Source organism: Lithobates pipiens, unplaced genomic scaffold (genome assembly GCF_037356315.1).
Source record: "Lithobates pipiens isolate NorthernLeopardFrog02 unplaced genomic scaffold, aLitPip1_a1.2 Scaffold_25, whole genome shotgun sequence".
In the NCBI taxonomy this organism is placed as follows: Eukaryota; Metazoa; Chordata; class Amphibia; order Anura; family Ranidae; genus Lithobates; species Lithobates pipiens.
In genome coordinates, this window is record NW_027507787.1 from 38,048,577 (window position 1) to 38,067,232 (window position 18,656).

At 46.1% G+C, this 18,656-nt stretch overlaps 1 protein-coding gene across 1 annotated transcript in view; it reads right to left on the reverse strand.

The window, feature by feature from the left end:
* Positions 1-18,656, reverse strand: part of DNA2 (DNA replication helicase/nuclease 2) — a 55,033-nt gene that overhangs the window by 29,373 nt on the left and 7,004 nt on the right. Inside the window, exons 2-6 of the mRNA XM_077454267.1 lie at positions 16,241-16,414; positions 15,976-16,159; positions 15,728-15,873; positions 15,256-15,378; positions 862-1,063 (exon numbers count right to left, since the gene is read on the reverse strand). Of these exons, the coding sequence (XP_077310393.1) occupies positions 862-1,063; positions 15,256-15,378; positions 15,728-15,873; positions 15,976-16,159; positions 16,241-16,414 (829 nt within the window). The remainder of the gene's footprint in view (positions 1-861; positions 1,064-15,255; positions 15,379-15,727; positions 15,874-15,975; positions 16,160-16,240; positions 16,415-18,656) is intronic.

Sequence of the window (18,656 nt, forward strand, 5' to 3'; positions counted from 1 at the left end):
TTATTTGCTCTAGTCCCATCCCAAATTCATTACCTTGGTGAAGACCTGTGGCTGGAGGTATAGTCTGCAGATGGATCCCTGTGCTTGCGCTCGTGTACGCGATCGCGCCCACCAGCCACGCCCATCGGGTCCCTGCCATGCAGGGGCGTGTGCGTGACCTCTGGTGGCCGCTAAAGGAATGGACGTACCCGTACAGGATTTCGCCCAGGGGAGCCATTCTGCTGCAGTATATCTGTGTGAGCCGGTCAGAAATCGGTTAATGGACACAGAAACTCATTGGCCAAGTGCATGGCAGTATGCAGTTGAAAAAACAAAACAAAAGCGACAATAAAACATAATGAAGTCTTTAAAGCGGCACTATACTCAACTCAGCTCTAGTGATGCAGCTTCCTGTAGCTCCCCACCGGCCACTGACATCTTCTAGCGGCCAGCTTCTGGGTATCAGGCACCAGCCCCTTTCGTTGGCCGGGCCAATCTGATGTCACTCCCACACATGCGTGAGTGACTTCCAGGTATCGAGCGCTGGCTATTTTCATTGGCCAGGCCGATAGAATGTCACTCCCACAAATGCGCAGGCATGCAGTCAGATTTGGTATTGCTGAATTTGTGCAGTGTGCTGCGCATGCGCAGCACAATGTATGGGGGGGAAACAGGCAGGTGAATCATTTGAATGCGGAAGAGACAAAAAGTATGTCTCTTTTGCATTAAAAACACTGCCTGTTCACCCATTTTGGTTTTGTACATAAAGTTCCACTTTAAATACAGTATATTCACACTACATAAGCTGGAGATGAGAAAAAAAAAAAAAAAAAACACACACACACACACACACACACACACACACACACACACACACCTCACCTGACTCCTGTGCTCAATGGAATTTGACTCCTTGCCGGTTTTCAACTCCAGAGGCATGGTTTTCAACTGGCTTTTTGTTTTCTGGTGTATTTTTACTTTGGCCGTTACATCAATTTTACCTTTCAAGCCAAATCTTGGTGACCAAATGTTTTCTTCAATGTCCAGAAACTCAGACACTTGAGCTGCAGTTCCACCAGCTGATCTAGAATTTAACCAACATATTACACTGATACATAAAAGGGACATACATCTCTCATACACAAGACACTCATCTATAATTTTAAAAACAGCTACAACTGCAAAGTCATTAGCAAAAATGACCAGTTACACTTACCGGTAACGGGTTTTCTAGGAAATCTTCCAGGACAGCACACCTGAGAGTGATGACTGGTCCACCTGACAGGAAACACAATCAACAACAAGTTTAAATGTTCCCACCCCTCCCTCGGACCCCAAAGGAAAAAGCCCACACCAGTGTCAGAGGGAACATTCTGTGAGGAGTGAATACACCACACCAACAAAACAAGGGTAGGGAAGTAGGCCTGCCGTCCTGGAAGATTTCCTAGAAAACCAGTTACCGGTAAGTGTAACTGGTCATTTTCTCCAGTCATCTTCCAGGACGGCACACCTGAGACGATGATCAAGAAGTTCAGGCCTACCTTAGGGCGGGACAACCGCTTGTAGGACCTTCCTGCCAAATGCCAAGTCCTGAGGGGACAACAGCTCCACTCTGTAGTGCCTCAGAAATGTCTTGTGGCTCGTCCATGTTGCTGCCCTGCAGATCTGGTCGATTGAGGCGCCTGCCCTTTCTGCCCAGGTCACCAGGGACCTGGTTGAGTGCGCCTTAAGGTGGGTTGGTACTGGCTTACCTGCCTGCCCATAAGCTATAGTTATGGTCTATCTGATCCATCTCGCTATTGTTGGCTTAGAAGCTTGCAGACCCTTTCTCTTCCCTGAGAAGGTGATTAGTAAGTGACTGGATCTCCTAAATTCTCTTACTCTCTCTAAGTAAACTAGGAGACAGCGCCTGACATCTAAGAGATGGAACCTTTCCTCTTCCTTATTCTTAGGATTCAGGCAGAAGGACGGGAGAATAATCTCTTGTGTTCTGTGAAACTCCGAAGCTACTTTTGGCAAATAAAGGGGATCCTGACTGAGGATTACCCTATCCTCTAGGATACGCAAAAATGGCTCCTTAGTCGAAAGAGCCTGTATATCACCAACCCTTCTGGCCGTGGTAATAGCCAGAAGGAAGGCAAACTTAAATGATAATAGTCTAATAGAAATTTGAGCCACCGGCTCAAAGGGCCCTTTTGTTAGGGCATCTAACACCAGGGATAGGTCCCATGGAGGGCAACTGACTGACCTGACTGGAACTACCCTTTCCCTGGCCAACAGAAATCTTTTTATCAGGGGTTCTTGTCCTAGCCTCCTGTCAAAAAACACTGACAGGGCTGCCACCTGGACCTTGAGAGTGCTAACTGCCAATCCCTGATTCACCCCCTCTTGAAGAAAATCTAGGATGGTAGGTATCATCTGGAGAGCCCCCTCCTTAGACTGCAACCAATGGGAGAAAACTTTCCAGACTTTTGCATAAATTCTCCTGGTGACTCCCTTTCTACTGAGGAGAAGAGTATCTATCACTCTCTCCGAGCAACCCGTCACGGAGGATTTCCCTCTCAAGAGCCATGCTGTCAGAGAGAGACGGTCCGGGTCGGGGTGAAAGACTGGACCTTAGATGAGCAGGTCTCGTTGTACCGGCAGGCACAGCGGGGGAGCTACTGAGCGGTTCTGAATGGTGGGGAACCAAACCCTCTTCGGCCACCAGGGTGCTATCAGCACCAGGTCTGTCCTCGACTGAGCCAACTTCTGCAGAACCCTGGGAATGAGCGCTAGTGGGGGAAAGGCATAAGCCAGCCTGAAATCCCACATCTGTACAAAGGCGTCTACCCCCTCTGCCCCCTGTTCCTTGTAGAGGGAGAAAAATCTGCAGACTTTCGCATTCCTCCGGGAAGCGAATAAATCTACTTCTGGCCTGCCGAAATGCCCAGCAAAAACCTCTTTGTTCAACCCACATTCTCCCTGAAGGATGGGTTGTCTGCTTAGTAAATCTGCCTGAAGATTGAACGACCCTTTTATATGTAACGCTGAAAGTGAAAGGATCCTCCCTTCCGCTTCTTCTAGGATCTGCTGCACTAACTTCCTCAGCCTGCCTGACCTTGTCCCCCCTTGGTGGTTCAGGTAGGCAACCGTGACCAGGTTGTCCAAGAGGACCTGTACCTCTCTGCCCTGAAACTGCTTCTGGAAGAAGCTTAGCGCCTTGCCTACTGCCCCCCAACCCCAGGCGCTGGTGTCCGTGGTTAGGACCAGCGGGTCTATCTGGGACCAAGGGCGACCCCTCGACAGACTGTCTGAGTCGAGCCACCACCGTAGAGAGGGGGGGGAGACCTCTTCTGTGAGAGACTCTTCTCTCCAGTGCTTCTTTACTTCCTCCCCAAGAGGCAAGAAGGAAGGCTTGGAGCTGTCGAGAATGGAGCTGCGCCCAAGTCACTGCCGGTATACAAGAGGTCATGAGACCCAGCAGTCTCATGATATACCTCAGAGAGGCTTCCCCCCCTTCGAGGAGGGTGATAACTGCACCCTGGACTTTCGCTACCTTTTCTGCTGGTAAGAACACCTTCTGTGCCTGTGAGTCTATCAGGTAGCCCAGATAAAGCTTGGACAGATGGAGTCAGCGAGGACTTTTCCCGGCTGACCATCTAACCCAAGGTCTCCAGGGTCCGTAGCACCGTGTCCCTGTCTCTCAAAGTCTGCGCCTGATCCACACTATAGACCAGTAAATCGTCCAGGTAGGGTATCAAACCTATTCCCTGGAGATGCAGGTACACTACCAGCCCGGCCATTACCTTTGTGAAAACCCTTGGACTGGCCGCCAGTCCAAAGGGGAGTGCCCTGAATTGCTAGTGTTCTACCTTCTGCTGCATGCGTATTGCGAAGCGTAGGTATTTCTGGTGTTCTGGAGCAATGGGTATATGTAAATATGCGTCTTTCAGGTCCAGAGTGACCATAAAAACTCCTGCCTGAAGATGTCTCCTTACAGAATAGATACTTATTACACAAAAAGTTCAGAATGAAAAGTAACGGTTGAGTCCTCTTAAATTTATTATCAACCGAAACTTGCCCGAGGGATTCGGAACCACGAAAACGTGAGAGTAAAAGCCCTGGGCCAACTGACTGGCTGGCACCGGGGCAATAGCGTCTTGCCCTGCCAGCTCTCGTATACTTCCCAGCAGACCCTCCGCCTTGGTAGGGTCCCTGGGGAGAAAGGCGACACGAAAATTCTGTTGAGGGGACAGCTGAAACTCTAGTCTGTACCCCTCACTTAAGAGGCTTAAAATATATGGACTCTGCGTAACCTTCTCCCATTCGGAAAGGAACCTGCAGAGCCTTGCGCCCAACTTTGCAGTGGCGTCATTTGGCTTCCTTATGGGAAGAACCGGAACAAAGGATCGCACTTTTTTCCTTTCCCTTTCCAAGACCCCACTTCTTCCTCTGGTCACTTCTCCCCTTATGTTGACCTTTTGACTGGGGGCCATGAAAAAAAATCTATTGCCCTTTTCTTTTTTAGGCTTCACCGGGAATTTCTTTCCCCTCTCTGTGGACCGGGAGAGGACCTGATCCAAACCCGAACCAAAGAGCAGGGAGCCCTCAAAGGGAATCCCGCACAGACGAGACTTAGAGGTGAAGTCCCCATCCCAGGTCTTTACCCATAGAGCCCTCCTAGCGGAGTTTAGAAGTGCCGCTGACTTGGCTGTGGTTCTGACAGTCTCCACTGCTGCATCTGCCACATATGCTACTGCTCTGCTGATTACCTCCAGCGAGTCTACAATTTCTTTAGCCTCTTTGCTACGCGAGAAGTGTTCCATTAATCGGTCAAGCCACGCATCTGCATTTCTGGCTACACAGGCCGAGGCTAGGGCGGGAGCCATTGCCGCCGCATTTGCCTCCCAAGCCCTCCTGAGTAAAATCTCAGACTTCTTGTCCATTTGGTCCTGAATGCTTCCTGAATCTTCAAAAAGGACAGATCGGACCTTTTGGACACCTGTGCTAGGGCTGCGTCCAAACAAGGAGTCTTAAAAAAACTTTTCTTCCTCCTCGTCCTTAAAAGGACACCTTCTCTTTCAGGCCTTTAGCCTAAGAAGCTTACGCTCAGGCTCTTTCCATTCCCTGAGGATTATATCCTTCCGGGACTGGTGAACAGGAAAGGTTCTGGCCTGTAACTTTCCTAGGCCTCTATACACCCTATCCTGGACTGATACCTGAGCAGAGGGTACTTGTATATCCTCCGAGGCATAAATGGCTTTTAATAAGCCCTCCATGTCCTCTGCCGAGAACAAGAGACCCCCAGGCTTAACCCCCCCCCCCCCTGGCTATCCTAGTCCGAATCCTCCTCCCCAGTACTGAAATCTGGGACCTGACCTTCCTCCACCTCAGATAGAAAGGAGACCTGGTCCTGGGAACCTTCCGTGTAAGACGTGGATAAGTCTTCCTGTGAAAGAGGGGTATCTCTCCCAGAGGGGCCCTCATCCCGACCTTTCTCAAGTGTGGTACGGAAGGACTGGAGGGTGGCTAACATCTCTGACTGTAAGGCACGACACTCCTTCACTACCTGAGGGGTCTCCTTGCCAGCAAGCTTAAAAATGCACTTCTCGCAAAAGGGCTTGCTGTGGTCTTGTGGCAGCTTAGAGTTACAATACCCACAACGCCGGGACTTAAACGTAGCCTTTCCCTTGGACCTACTGGCTTACCCCTGGGCAGAATCTTGGGTCACTGGAGACAAAAAAGTCCCAGTTAGCTACATACGTCCTAAAGGAGAAGGGGGGGTCTATCTTAGAGTACCCTGCTCCTACCATATACAGTGGATCACTCACCCCCTGTGGCGATCTCACTGGTTGTCTGCTCAGATGCCCCTTTCATGTCCATGGCGTCTCTGCTGCCCCGCAGGATCGCTAAACTGGACCGGGTGCTGTCCTGAGCGCCCCCTCCTGTTTGCTGCCTAAGTGCTGTGATCAAGGGTCTGGATCTGCGGCCAATCCGTCTCCAGCCCTGTCCGTGGTGTCTGGGTGCTTTCCACTGCACTAGCTACAGCATCTTGTCCTGGTGGTTGGCGCCATCTTTCAAGAAGTCCGTCGCCCGGAAGTGACGTCGGATGGCGCAACGGACTTCCAGGCATGCGCAGTGACGCTGGAACGCACGCCGCTCGTATCCAGCCACCGCTGCACTGCGGAGGGAGTGAAAACTCACCGCTCTCCACCAACGCAACCCGGGAGGCCAGCAGTGCCCTAAGGTAAAGGAGGGGCCAAACATATTTTTCAGTGTGAAGATAAGTGCATATTGCCAAGTCCAACAAATCAAAGACACATAGGGGTTTATTTACTATAGCACTTCAGCAGTCTGCAAAAACAGTACGAACGGGGAGCAGCGCTGCAAAAGACAACTCCCCTGCCTATGCAGCCTGTAAAAACTCTTCCTGCAACAAGGCAAGAAGAGCCAACCCCCCCCCCCGAGGGTCCCCAAAATTCTGTGACCTCTCTGGGACTATCGCAGGCTCCCAGCCTACTTGAGTGGCCCAGCCTGGGGGGAAAGGGTTTAAAGGAACAAGGGGTCCCTGACCCCTCTCTAAAAAGGTCCCCCCTTTAAGGAGCAAACAGACGGGAGGCAGCGCTATCCAAGACAACTCCCCTGTCTTGTGAGCCTGCAATTCCTAGCGTCCGACCTTGAGACTACTGCAGACCCCCTGTCTGCTTGAGTCTCAAAGCCTGGGGAAGGATTTAGAGGAAAAAGGTCCCAGACCCTTCCAGTTAAAAAATAAAAAAATGGAAGAAACTTGGTTTCGCTGCCACTTGTGGGAAACGCAATCAAGAACTGAGGGTCCGAGGGAGGGGTGGGAACTTTTAAACTTGTTGTTGATTGTTTTTCCTGTCAGATGGACCAGTCATCTCTCTCAGGTGTGCCGTCCTGGAAGATGACTGGAAAAAAAAACTATTACAAAAGGATAAAAGGCTTTGTTGTAATAAGATCCAATGTAAAGAAATATTGCGTGCTACATCCCATCTAAGGTGTATGTTTATTAAACTAAGAAGAGTCAAGACAGTGACTATCGTAGCTTATCTCCACTGTGCAGCATTTTAATAAGATGCAATGGAGTGGAGATGCTATGCTCTTCTCATTGTAGCACAGTAAAAAAAAAAAAAAAAAAAAAGTATACTCAAAAGAATCAGTTTAATAAGGTGCAATGAAAATTATGTAAAATTATTCTCCTCCCCGCTTCTCCACCTCAGAGGGAGGTGGTAATAAGCAGAGAGAGAGAGAGAAGGGTCGCAATGTGATAAGTAAATATATAAACACACAATAAAGTGAGGGAAAAAAAAGTATTTGGTCCCCATGCTGATTTTGTATGTTTGCCCACTAAGAAATGATCAGTCTAGAATTTTAATTGTAGGTTTATTTTAACAGTGAGAGACAGAAAAAAAAGTTATTAATTGATATGCATTTTAAAGCAGAATTCCACCCCCCCAAAAAAAATAAAAATAAAAATGGAACTTCCGTTTATCCGGTTCCTCCCCCCCTCCGGTCTCATATTTGGCACTTTTCAGGGGGAGCAGATACCTGTCCAATACAGGTATCTGCTCCCACTTCCAGCAATAGATCGCCACAGAATCTGCAGAGGACCAGTCAGAACATGCAGCGCGACTCGCACATGCGCAGTAGGGAACCCGGATGTGAAGCCGCCATGCTTAACTTCCTGTTTCCCTTACTGAAGATGCTGGCCCCTCTACCCAGGGGCCGAGGGATGGGTCGGCTTCGGGTGAGGACACTGCGAGCCCCTGGACAGGTAAGTGTCCTTATTTTAAAAAAGTATTTGTGGCTGCTGACATTTAAAGGATTTTTTTTTTTTTTTTTCGGTGGAAACCCGCTTTAATTAGAGAAATTAGTATTTGACCCCTTTGCAAAACATGACTTGGTGGCAAAACTCTTGTTGGCAATCACAGAGGTCAGACATTTCTGGTAGTTGGCCACCAGGTCTGCACACATCTCAGGAGGGATTTTGTCCCACTCCTCTTTACAGATCTCTCCAAGTCATTAAGGTTTTGAGGCTGACGTTTGGTAACACGAAACTTCAGCTCCTTCCACATATTTTTTAATGGGATTACCACTTCAATACCAGGCACTTTCCCTCCTACCTGCCCAGGCCAATTTTCAGCGCTGTCGCACTTTGAATGGCAATTGTGTGGTCATAGTACAGAGTACCAAAACAAATTTTTATAATTTTTTTCCCCCCACAAACAGAGCTTTCTTTTGGCGGTATTTGATCACCGCTGGGGTTTTTATTTTTTTTACTTGTTGCACAAAATGACAGAAAAAGTTTTTCTTTGTTATAAAATATTATAAATTAGTACATTTTCTCCTTCACTGATGGGCATTAATGAGGCAGCACTGACAAGGCGGCACCAATGAGGTTATCACTGATGATGGGCACTAATATGCAGCACTGATATGGGCACTACTAGGTGGGCATTGATGGGTGGCACTGGACACCAATAGATGGCATTAATGGGCATCACTGGTAAGGAGGCACTGGCAGGCATTATTACTGGCCCCTGACTGGCATAGATTTTGGGCACAGATTGGCATCAGTGGTGGCAATCCCTGGTGGTACTGGTGGTCTGAAGTGGGCAAAACAGGGGGGGGGGCTGCAATGATAATCAGCGCAGACACCCCTGTCAGGAGAGCAGCCAATCGGCTCTCCTCTACTTGCAGATTTGATGTCCATTGTCCCTTTGATGCGGTGAAGTTGTCCTGTCCCCACCTCCATGTTTTAGGGTGGGGATGGTATTCTTGGGGCCATAGGCGGCATTCCCCACCCCCCTCCAAACACGGCAAGTTGAGCTGATGCCAAAGAGCTCCATTTTGGCCTCATCTAACCAAAACACTTTTACCCAGTTCTCCTCTGAATCATTCAGAAGTTCATTAGCAAACTTCAGACAGGCCTGTACATGTGCTTTCTTGAGCAGGGGGGCCTTACAGGCGCTGAAGGATTTCAGCCCTTCACTGCGTAGTGTGTTACCAATTGTTTTTTTGGTGAATATGGTCCCAGCTGCCTTGAGATTGACAAGATTCTGCTGTGTAGTTCTGGGCAGATTCCTCATCGTTCTCATGATCATTGAAACTCCACAAGGTCTTGCATGGAGCCCCAGACCATGGGAGATAGACAGTTATTTTGTGTTTTTTCCATCTGCGAATAATCACCCCAACTGTTACCTCTCACTCACTCACACCAACTCTCACCAAGCTGCTTGGCAATGGTCTTGTAGCCCATTCCAGCCTTGTGTAGGTCTACAATCCTGTCATCTTGGACAGCACCTTGGTCTTTTATTTTTTATTAATGCTTAGGGGACACTATTGTCTTGTTTGGGTACATTTTCACAGTAGAATCCCACCCAGTATATCCAATTAAAAAAATATCTGTGTGAGAGGAACTATTATTAATAATGTTTTTATTTATATGAAGACATTTCTGTAACACATGGAACCAATGTATATATGGTTATACAAATGCACTCTGTTAACAAGTGTCACAGGAATGTCTTGATAAAAATATAAAAAAACATTTATTCATGAATGGTTCCTCTCACATGGGTCTTTTGAGAAAGGCTAAATTTACATTTGGAACATGTTCAAGCTCATGCTCCGCTCACCCCCTCATCTCTTCCACTGTGACAGCAGGCAAGGGATCTTCTCCCCACACCCATTGTCACGTTTTAAAATGTAGCAGCTCTGTAAGGGAACCACCTACACAGCTGTCTGCCACTGTGGCAGACAGCTTGTAGTTCTTAACGAACTGTGAGGGCCCCAATGAGTGCCCTTGTATTTCACTGATAATTCTTCCAGCTTTCTAACAGAAATTCATCAAAAGTGGTGAATGAAATCAGCATGACAGTCATTTTTGTCTCAGTAACACTAACCATACAGGTAGTTGTTATAGAAACAAAAACGACTGAGCAGGGCTCTGGGATGGTAAAGATTTCCAACCAGTGTTTACAGCACAATCTGCCTCACTTATCAAAGCACCTTACATAGGAAGCACTAAACCCTTATAACCGCTTAGAAACCTGCACTAGAAAATGACAAAATGGAAATCTAAGTCTAACTGGTTGATGACAGACAGTACAGATTGTTCTTAAAGCAGCTCTCCACTCTAGACAAAAGAATAAGTCAGCAGCTACTAATACTGTAGCTTCTGACTTTTAATAACAGGAAGAGGACGACTGATATAATGAACTTTAACGTTACCAGTAAGGGACATATAAACAAAAATCAATACTAGCTGTCTATTACAAAAGGGTTAAAAATAATAAGTGGTATATTCTGGAGATAATACAAAGTTGCATAATAAGAAGACCCATACTAACATTCAACAAGTGTTTATAGGAGTTTTAGGGAAAACAAGATTAGCGTGGCCACTTAACATCTGACTGGTGGCATATGAAACTATACACCCTACTGATTTTGCTGTCTAACCAATATCTCCTGCCTCACCTTCCATCCACTTTCACCATCCAAAGGATGTAAGGAATACATAATTGCATATCTAGTAGGTTGAAATCAGCTCACATAATAAATTATCCCATTATTTCACCTGCATTTCATATTAATTAGGACACCATTTTGGGGCCTAAACCGGCTATATAATCAGTCTTGATTGTAGGGCTTGGTGACTGGTGTTGTGCTTGCTGATGGGAGACATAGGCAAGTCTGAGGTTGTGTCAATGGACAGACGGCTATGCTTATTACATGAGCTGATTTCAACTCACTAGATATGCAATTATGTATTTCTTAGATCCTTTGGATGATGAATGTGGATGGAAGATGAGGCAGAAGATATTGGCTATACAACAATATCAGTAGGGCGTAGAGTTTAATATGCCACACTGTTATACCCTGTTTTCAGTGAATCTTGTTTACACTAGAACTCATATACACTTATCAAATATTAGTATGAGTATCCTTATTATGCAACTTTGTATTAGCTGCAGAATATACCTCTTACTTTGTCCTTACAAGTGAGTGAGCAACTTCATGTTGAACAGCACTATTAACCACTTGACCACCAGGCACTTAAACCCTCGTGACCAGACCAAATTTTCAGCTTTCAGTGCTCTCACACTTTGAATGACAATTACTCAGTCATGTAATATTGTATCCAAATGATTTTTTTGTCCTTTTTTCATACAAATAGAGCTTTCTTTTGGTGGTATTTGATCACCTCTGGGTTTTTTATTTTTTGCGCTATAAATGAAAAAAGACCGAAAATTTTGAAAAAAAATGCATTTTTCTTTTTCTGTGATAACATTTTGCAAATTATTAATTTTTCTTCATTTTGGCCACAATTTATACTGCTATGTATCTTTGGTAAAAATAACCCAAATTAGTGGAAATTATTTGGTCTTTGTGAAAGTTAGAGAGTCTACAAGCTGTGGTGCAAATCAAAAAAAAAAATGTATATCATTGATCACACCTGATATACTGGTGGTCTATCTCATTTGACCCCTGTTTTGAAAGTAGACATTCCAAGGTATTTAGCAAGTTAAAAATAGTAAGATGCATGGTGAGGTTTTTGACGTTGTTATTTTTTCCACAATTCTTTGCAAAATGAAGATTGTTTTTTTCCTCCACAAAATTGTCATTGTAATAGGTTACTTCTCTCACATGGCATGTGTATACCACAAATGACACCCCAAAATACATTCTGCTATTTCTCCTGAGTATTACGATACCACATGTGTGGGACTTTTTCACAGCCTGGCCACTTAGAGGCGCCCAACATGCAGGGAGCACCATCAGGTGTTTTAGGAGCATAAATGACACATCTAACTTGTTGACTACCTATTACACTTTTGAAGGCCCTGGAGCACCAGGACAATGACATGTGGCACTGATGACAGATGGCACCAATACGTGGCACTCATGACACGCAACACTGAGGACAGTTGGAACTAATACGTGGCACTAATGACACGTGGCACTGATGATATATGGCACCAATGTGGCACTGGGGACAGATTGCACTTTTTCGCTTTTTATTTTTTTCTCTTACACTCCCGCTGCAGCCGTTCGCACTCCCTCCTCCCACGCAGTCTCTGTGCGAAGAGGGAGAGCCAGTAATGAGAGATGATCTCATATGTTTACATATAAGATCATCTCTCATTGAACACTCAGATCGAGTGCTAAATGGCTATTGTGATTGGCCACTTAGCACGATCTGTGATTGGCTGTGTCCAAGGGACACGGCCAACACAGAAATTCAAAAACAGAAATTCCCCGAAGCGCGCATGCGCATCGCGGAAGTAAACAGGACGACACCCTCCCAGCAATTGGAGTTCCAAACTGTAGCCGTCTTTCGGCTATATCGCGGAAGCCTAGTGGTTAAGTAATATCTTTATATACATGCTACTATTCTTTTTGTCTGTTTCCGTGTTCTAGTAGGGATAGTAACCCTATCTTTATTATCTTTGGAGCATTGATTATATATTGGGTATGATTTATTTAGGGACTTTGTTGATGGAGTAACTGCAGGGTCCTCCGTTTTCTGGTGTGTGGCTGATGCCAACCCGTTTTCCTTCCGTTTACAATTAGGACTCCATCCTTTTGTAAGATACTATATTATTATGGTCAGCCTACAAACCCATGTCTCATTAATTCCACGCTTACTGGCATTTTCAGAATAAATCACATGATCTTCTGACGGTTTTGATTAATTTATTGTTTAAATACACTGGTTGTTGGATCGCTCTCCCACGACACTTGGCACGTCAATATTTGCGGGTGTACTGCGTACTCGGCTCTGCTCAGTCGCACCCAGTCCCACCATTGGACCTGTGTTATGTCCATCATAGGAGCTGGGCCAAAGGGGCAGAACTGGGTGGGACTGCGAGACAAGTCCAGAGGAGCCGAGTACAACTGAGTACACAGGCTCTGTATCTCGGGGATGGTAATTTTAAAGCGGTTTCTAATAAACGATCATGCCGCAGATGACACTAGGCAAGGCTGCAGATGGACACTGATCATTCTGCAATGATTGGCAAGGCTGCAGATGGACACTGACAAGGCTGCATTGATGGGCATTTAAATGTACGTTTTTTTTCCTTAAACTTCCCTCCTAAATTTGGGGTATGTGTTATACGCCAATAAATACGTTATGTGTTCGTCTCCGTTTTTGAACAGGAGCTCTGTTTTAAGTCAAGAATATAAGGTCCTGAAGAAGAAAAGATGTGAAATGTGTCGACCTCTTAAATTTGTAATAACAGAGCTCTCTAATTCATTGATACCTGAGTATTTTTCTAATGATTTTATATCTCTAAAATATTTTTAACACTTTGTAATAGACATCTAGTATTTTGTTTATACACTTACTGGTACCATTAAAGTCCATCATATCAGCTCTATCTCTCAAATATCCATAGGATGAGGTACCCACATAGCCTACTCAACTTTTTTAGAAAGAGGAGGACTTAAAGCAGAACTTCCCCTTTTAGAGTCCATTCACACAGGGGCAACTCCTGATCCGACTTCAGGTCGCCCCTAGTCGCCTCAGGTCGGACAACATTTAAAAAGCAATGTAAGTGAATGAGAGCCGTCTTAATGCACACTACTGAAGTCGCTCCGACTTCAGAAAAGGTTCCTGTACTACTTCTATCCGACTTGTAGGCGACCGGTACCCATTGATTTCAATGGAGATCGCCTCCAAGTCGGATCTCCGTCTATACGGAGGCGACTTTGACAGAATTATCAGCTCTCAAGAGGGAACTCCACGACAAATTTCTGCAAAAAAATTTCCCCCTCCGAGAGCATACCAGGCCCTTAGGTCTGGTATGGATTCCAAGGGGAACCCCCTACGCCGAAAAAACTGCGTGGGGTCCCCCCCAGATCCTTATCCGAGCACGCTACCCGGCCGGCCAGGAAGGGGGGTGGGGACGAGCGGGCGGCCCCCCCCCCTCCTGAGCCGTACCAGGCCGCGTGCCCTCAACATGGGGGGGTGCCTTGGGGGAGGGGGGGGCATGCGCCCCCCCACCCCAAAGCACCTTGTCCCCATGTTGATGAGGACAAGGGCCTCTTCCCGACAACCCTGGCCATTGGTTGTCGGGGTCTGCGGGCGGGGGGCTTATCGGAATCCGCGAGCCCCCTTTAATAAGGGGGCCCCCGGATACCGGCCCCCCACCCTATGTGAATGAGTATGGGGTACAATGTACCCCTACCCATTCACCTGTGAAATAAAGTACAAAAAAAAAACACAACACAGGGTTAAAATATTTTATTGCACAGCTCCGGGGGTCTTCCGTCTTCGGGGGTCTTCTCGCCGGACTCCTCCGCTATCTTCTTGTAGCTCTTTTGCTAGCGGAGGAGTCCGGCTTTCTTCCTCGCCGCCGGTCTCTTCTCCCGACTTCGGGGGTCTTGTCCCCCTCTTCGGTTCTTCTGCCGGGCCACCGCGCCTTCTTATAGCTCTTTTACAGGCGGTGGCCCGGTCTTCTGTCGCCGCCGTCGCCGCCTTCCGTTCTTCTCCTTCTTCTTCTCCTGGAGATGTTGACTCGACGAGCTCTCCGGCCGCAATGCCAGGGACGCGCTCCGCTGCCACTTATATAGGGACAATGGGTTGATGTCACATGGGTTGGTCACATGGGTTGATGTCACATGGTGACCCCCGCCCCCTTACCATGTGACATCAACCCATGTGACCAACGGCCAGGGTTGTCGGGAAGATGCCCTTGTCCTCATCAACATGGGGACAAGGTGCTTTGGGGTGGGGGGGCGCACGCTCGTCCCCACCCCCTTTCCTGGCCGGCCGGGTAGCGTGCTCGGATAAGGGTCTGGTGTGGATCTGGGGGGGACCCCCACGCCGTTTTTTCGGCGTAGGGGGTTCCCCTTGGAATCCATACCAGACCTAAGGGCCTGGTATGCTCTCGGAGGGGGAACCCACGCCAAATTTTTTTGCAGAAATTTGGCGTGGAGTTCCCCCTTGAGCTCATTCTCTGCTTGGCCACGGCAAAAGTCGCCTGGCCTGGGGCGACTTGTAAGTCGTCCCAAGTCAGGTTGAAGTCATCACAAGTCGTGTTGAAGTCGTCCCAAGTCGCGCTGTGATCTTAACTCAAGTCGTGTACAAGTTGCCTCACTCAAGTCGCCTACAAGTCGTGTTGCCCCTGTGTGAATGGAGCCTTAGGTGAAGCACCGCTTTAAGAAAGACAAACATCTTAATTATTGATGCTATGGCTGCATGATATAGAACCTGTTTAAACAATTCAATAACAAAAGTAAGAACATGCCAGTTGAGTAGCTTACAGGTTTAGTGCCCCCACTTGTTGATGGGTAGGCATCACAGAGTCCCTTGCCCACTTTTCAAAAGATGGAAGATATTCACCAACTTCTTGCATTATATCGGCTTGGCTTAAATTCAGTTGGTACCTGAGAATAGAAAGAAAGAAAAAAACAAAGAAAAAAAATACTTGAATCAAACAGCAGACAACAGACCAGGAATTGACAGCATACTTGCTAGTCCATTTCATTCACAAGGCAAAATCCCCCTATACAAAAAAACACTGCTACAGAAAATATGTATATATTTATGAAATCTTCTCAATTTGGTTGTTTTTTTCTATTTTGTGTGAACGCTTCTGCAAGAGATGTGCAAATTAGAACAACCAGACTCCTATTTCCAGTGGTAAAAAAAAGTATAACTGGAATTGCATGAGCAAGCCACTACTATACAAGGCCCTCTGTGCAGTGTAGAAAATAAAGGATGAAGTTTACTTACATTTCTTTCAGATATTTCGGTACATGTACAGTTTGAAGAGCAAGCTTTTGCAAAACGTCACCACCAAATCCCCGTGTAGTTGCTTTTTGGAAAATGTCGTGTAACATTGTACCAATCAGCATTTGCCGTGATCCTTTATCAGAAGCCTGCAAACCATTATTAAAAGATGCAAACATATATCAAAATCATTAAATAGTGAAACTATTTAATAAAAAAAAAAGAAAAAAAAAAAGAAATAAACGATCAACCTTGAATTTTTCACTTAGCACCGATCTTCTCAAACATCGTATGGCATTGGCTATGCTGGTACCTGATATGAGCAGATCAGGGTTTAAAATAAGGTAGCCATAGTCCCTGCCTATCATCCATGTATTCTGTATACAGTCACCCTCGAGATGAATTAGGTCACCAGGCTTTACAAGAAGTTCAAACCTGTGAGAAAAATAAACATTAAATAGGAAAGCTTACAGAATGTTTGGTATAAAATGATAGCATATATTTAGGCAGATGTACCAGTCATCCTTGAGAATGCAGAGCTCTGTATCCTCCCCTTCCTGACTGGCTGTAATAATGAGATGTTTCTCTTCTCGGAGTCCATGCACCTCCTTTACATCCAACACACAGTATCGGTTATACAAGCCTCTGCACAGTTTAGTCCTGGGGATTATTTTCTTCAGGGACCTGGAACTAGAAGGAGCACATTAAAAACTTAAGAGGTCATCAACACAATACACGACACACTGTAGCCTACTGTCCTAGTGGAGAGGAGGGAAGAATGCCAAAAAGGTGAAGAGACACTTTAAAATCCAGTAATGCACAGCCTGAGCTGTTCTCTAGTCATTGTGACAAAAATCAGAACCACTAAAAGCCTGCTACTAAGGGCTCTGGGCTTGACCAAAATGACAGTCTATGGGAAGAAGAAACAGGAGCAATGCTGGGGACATTTTACAGCACACACACATTTTTGTAGCATAATTATTATTGTGGAATGTATGTTCCTTGCTAAAGCACTTTTAGCAAGGTTATGTGTAAAGTTCCACATTAGAAAATATGAAAGCTCACAAATACTTTCTTAAAGCGATGGTAAAGTCTAGGGAAAGTTTCACCCTGCAAGGCAATATTATAATGTGCTAGTAGGCAGTTGCAGAGGCTTCCATCTTCACCAGGTCTTCCTTCCAGGTTCGCGGATTCCAGCTGTCTGACAGGCCAAGCCACAGTGACCACACTCCCACGTGTGGGAGTCTTGGCCGCGGCACACAGTTCTGAAGGTACAGCACAGGTATGCCGTTCCTTCGGAGCGCATGCGTCAGTGATGTCAGCGGCTGCTGCTCAGTGGAGTTTACTACCATTTTAAAGCTGCCAAAGCATGCATCCAGCAACGTGGAAACAAAGTTCACTTCCCACAATGGCTTGCTATGCCCACAGAAATTCAACAGATGGAACAGCATGAGAAATACTAGCAAATCTGCAGGCCTTGGTTCGTCTATGTAGACCAAACTCCTCTAGCATCCTTACAGAGGACTGTATCTTGAACCCATCTTCTATGTAATGTGTTGTACTGGTTTTGGAGGAAGGGAGGGGAGGGATCTTATTTCCTCTTCCCCTCCATTTTTGTTACCTTTCCTCTACCACTCTTTTAATGCCTCAACACAATCTAGGAAGTAAAGTAATGTTGTCAACAGAACGAAGAGCATACATCATTCTGCACTTCAAATGATATAGAGCCCAACACATTCAGGAAATCTTTGCTTATACAATCAATGCTCCTTCGATGGTCACCCTGAAATTCTGGAAACACCCATATACCCAGAGGCATGCCAGCCGGAGAGAGCGGAGCGTTTCTGTGATATGCTGTATGATTTTTAATGTTTAGGAGTACCTAGTCTCTTTAAATAAATTGGCGTTTGTGATACTACACCATGGAGCTCTGTTCTGCATTTCATCCTGAGCATTACTGAGTGTTGATGCTTTAACTGGGAAATATCCAATTTTAGATAATAGTCCGCAACTGATGTGGAAACTATTAAAGTGGTTGTAAACCCTTACAACCAACTTTGACCTACAGGTAAGCCTAGATTAAGGCTTACCTGTAGGTACAAGAAAGATATTTGCCGAAAGACAGGCACTGCTGTCTACGGCGCATGCCGCGAGTGGCGGCTCCCGTGCACATGCGTGGGAGTGACGTCATCGCGGCTTCGCCGAATGACAGCGGTGGAGCAGCGAGACCCACCGAGAAGATGGATGCACCGGACTACAGGGGACAGCGGTGACTTCGCTGACTCCTGTGTCAGCTAAGTGACACATAATGGACTGCTATGCAATGCATAGTAGTCCATTATGCTTTACCTTTGCAGGGAATGAAAGAGGAAGTAAACCCATCAGGGTTTACTTCCTCTTTAAGTGCTCTTAGACCTCTGTAAATGTGGGGTCTGTTGCTCTGGTAAGCAGCTTGGTGTACAGGTGAAGAGCACTGCATGGACTTTTTGCACAGAGAACTGGAACATCTTTTGAACGGTGGTGTTATTCACATTTTGTTGGACTCTGCTTTGTCATAAATGTTTTTTGTCCTTTATGTATATGGAGCACTGTAATTCACATTGATTGAAATGATTATGTGGCTTATTAAGTTTTTTTTTTATATAATCCTTTTTAAAAAAAAGGGAGAAGAGTGAGCTTATGTTGCTCAAAATCCAGTATAGATTTATAGTATAGTTTTACATAGTCAAGAGCCTCTATAGCAGTGATGGTGAACCTTGGCACCCCAGATGTTTTGGAACTACATTTCCCATGATGCTCTGGCACTCTGCACTGTAGTGGAGCATCATGGGAAATGTAGTTCCAAAACATCTGGGGTGCCAAGGTTCACCATCACTGCTCTATAGTCTGGCTCCAACAACTTACAATAGCTATTCTAGCTGCTAAGATCATA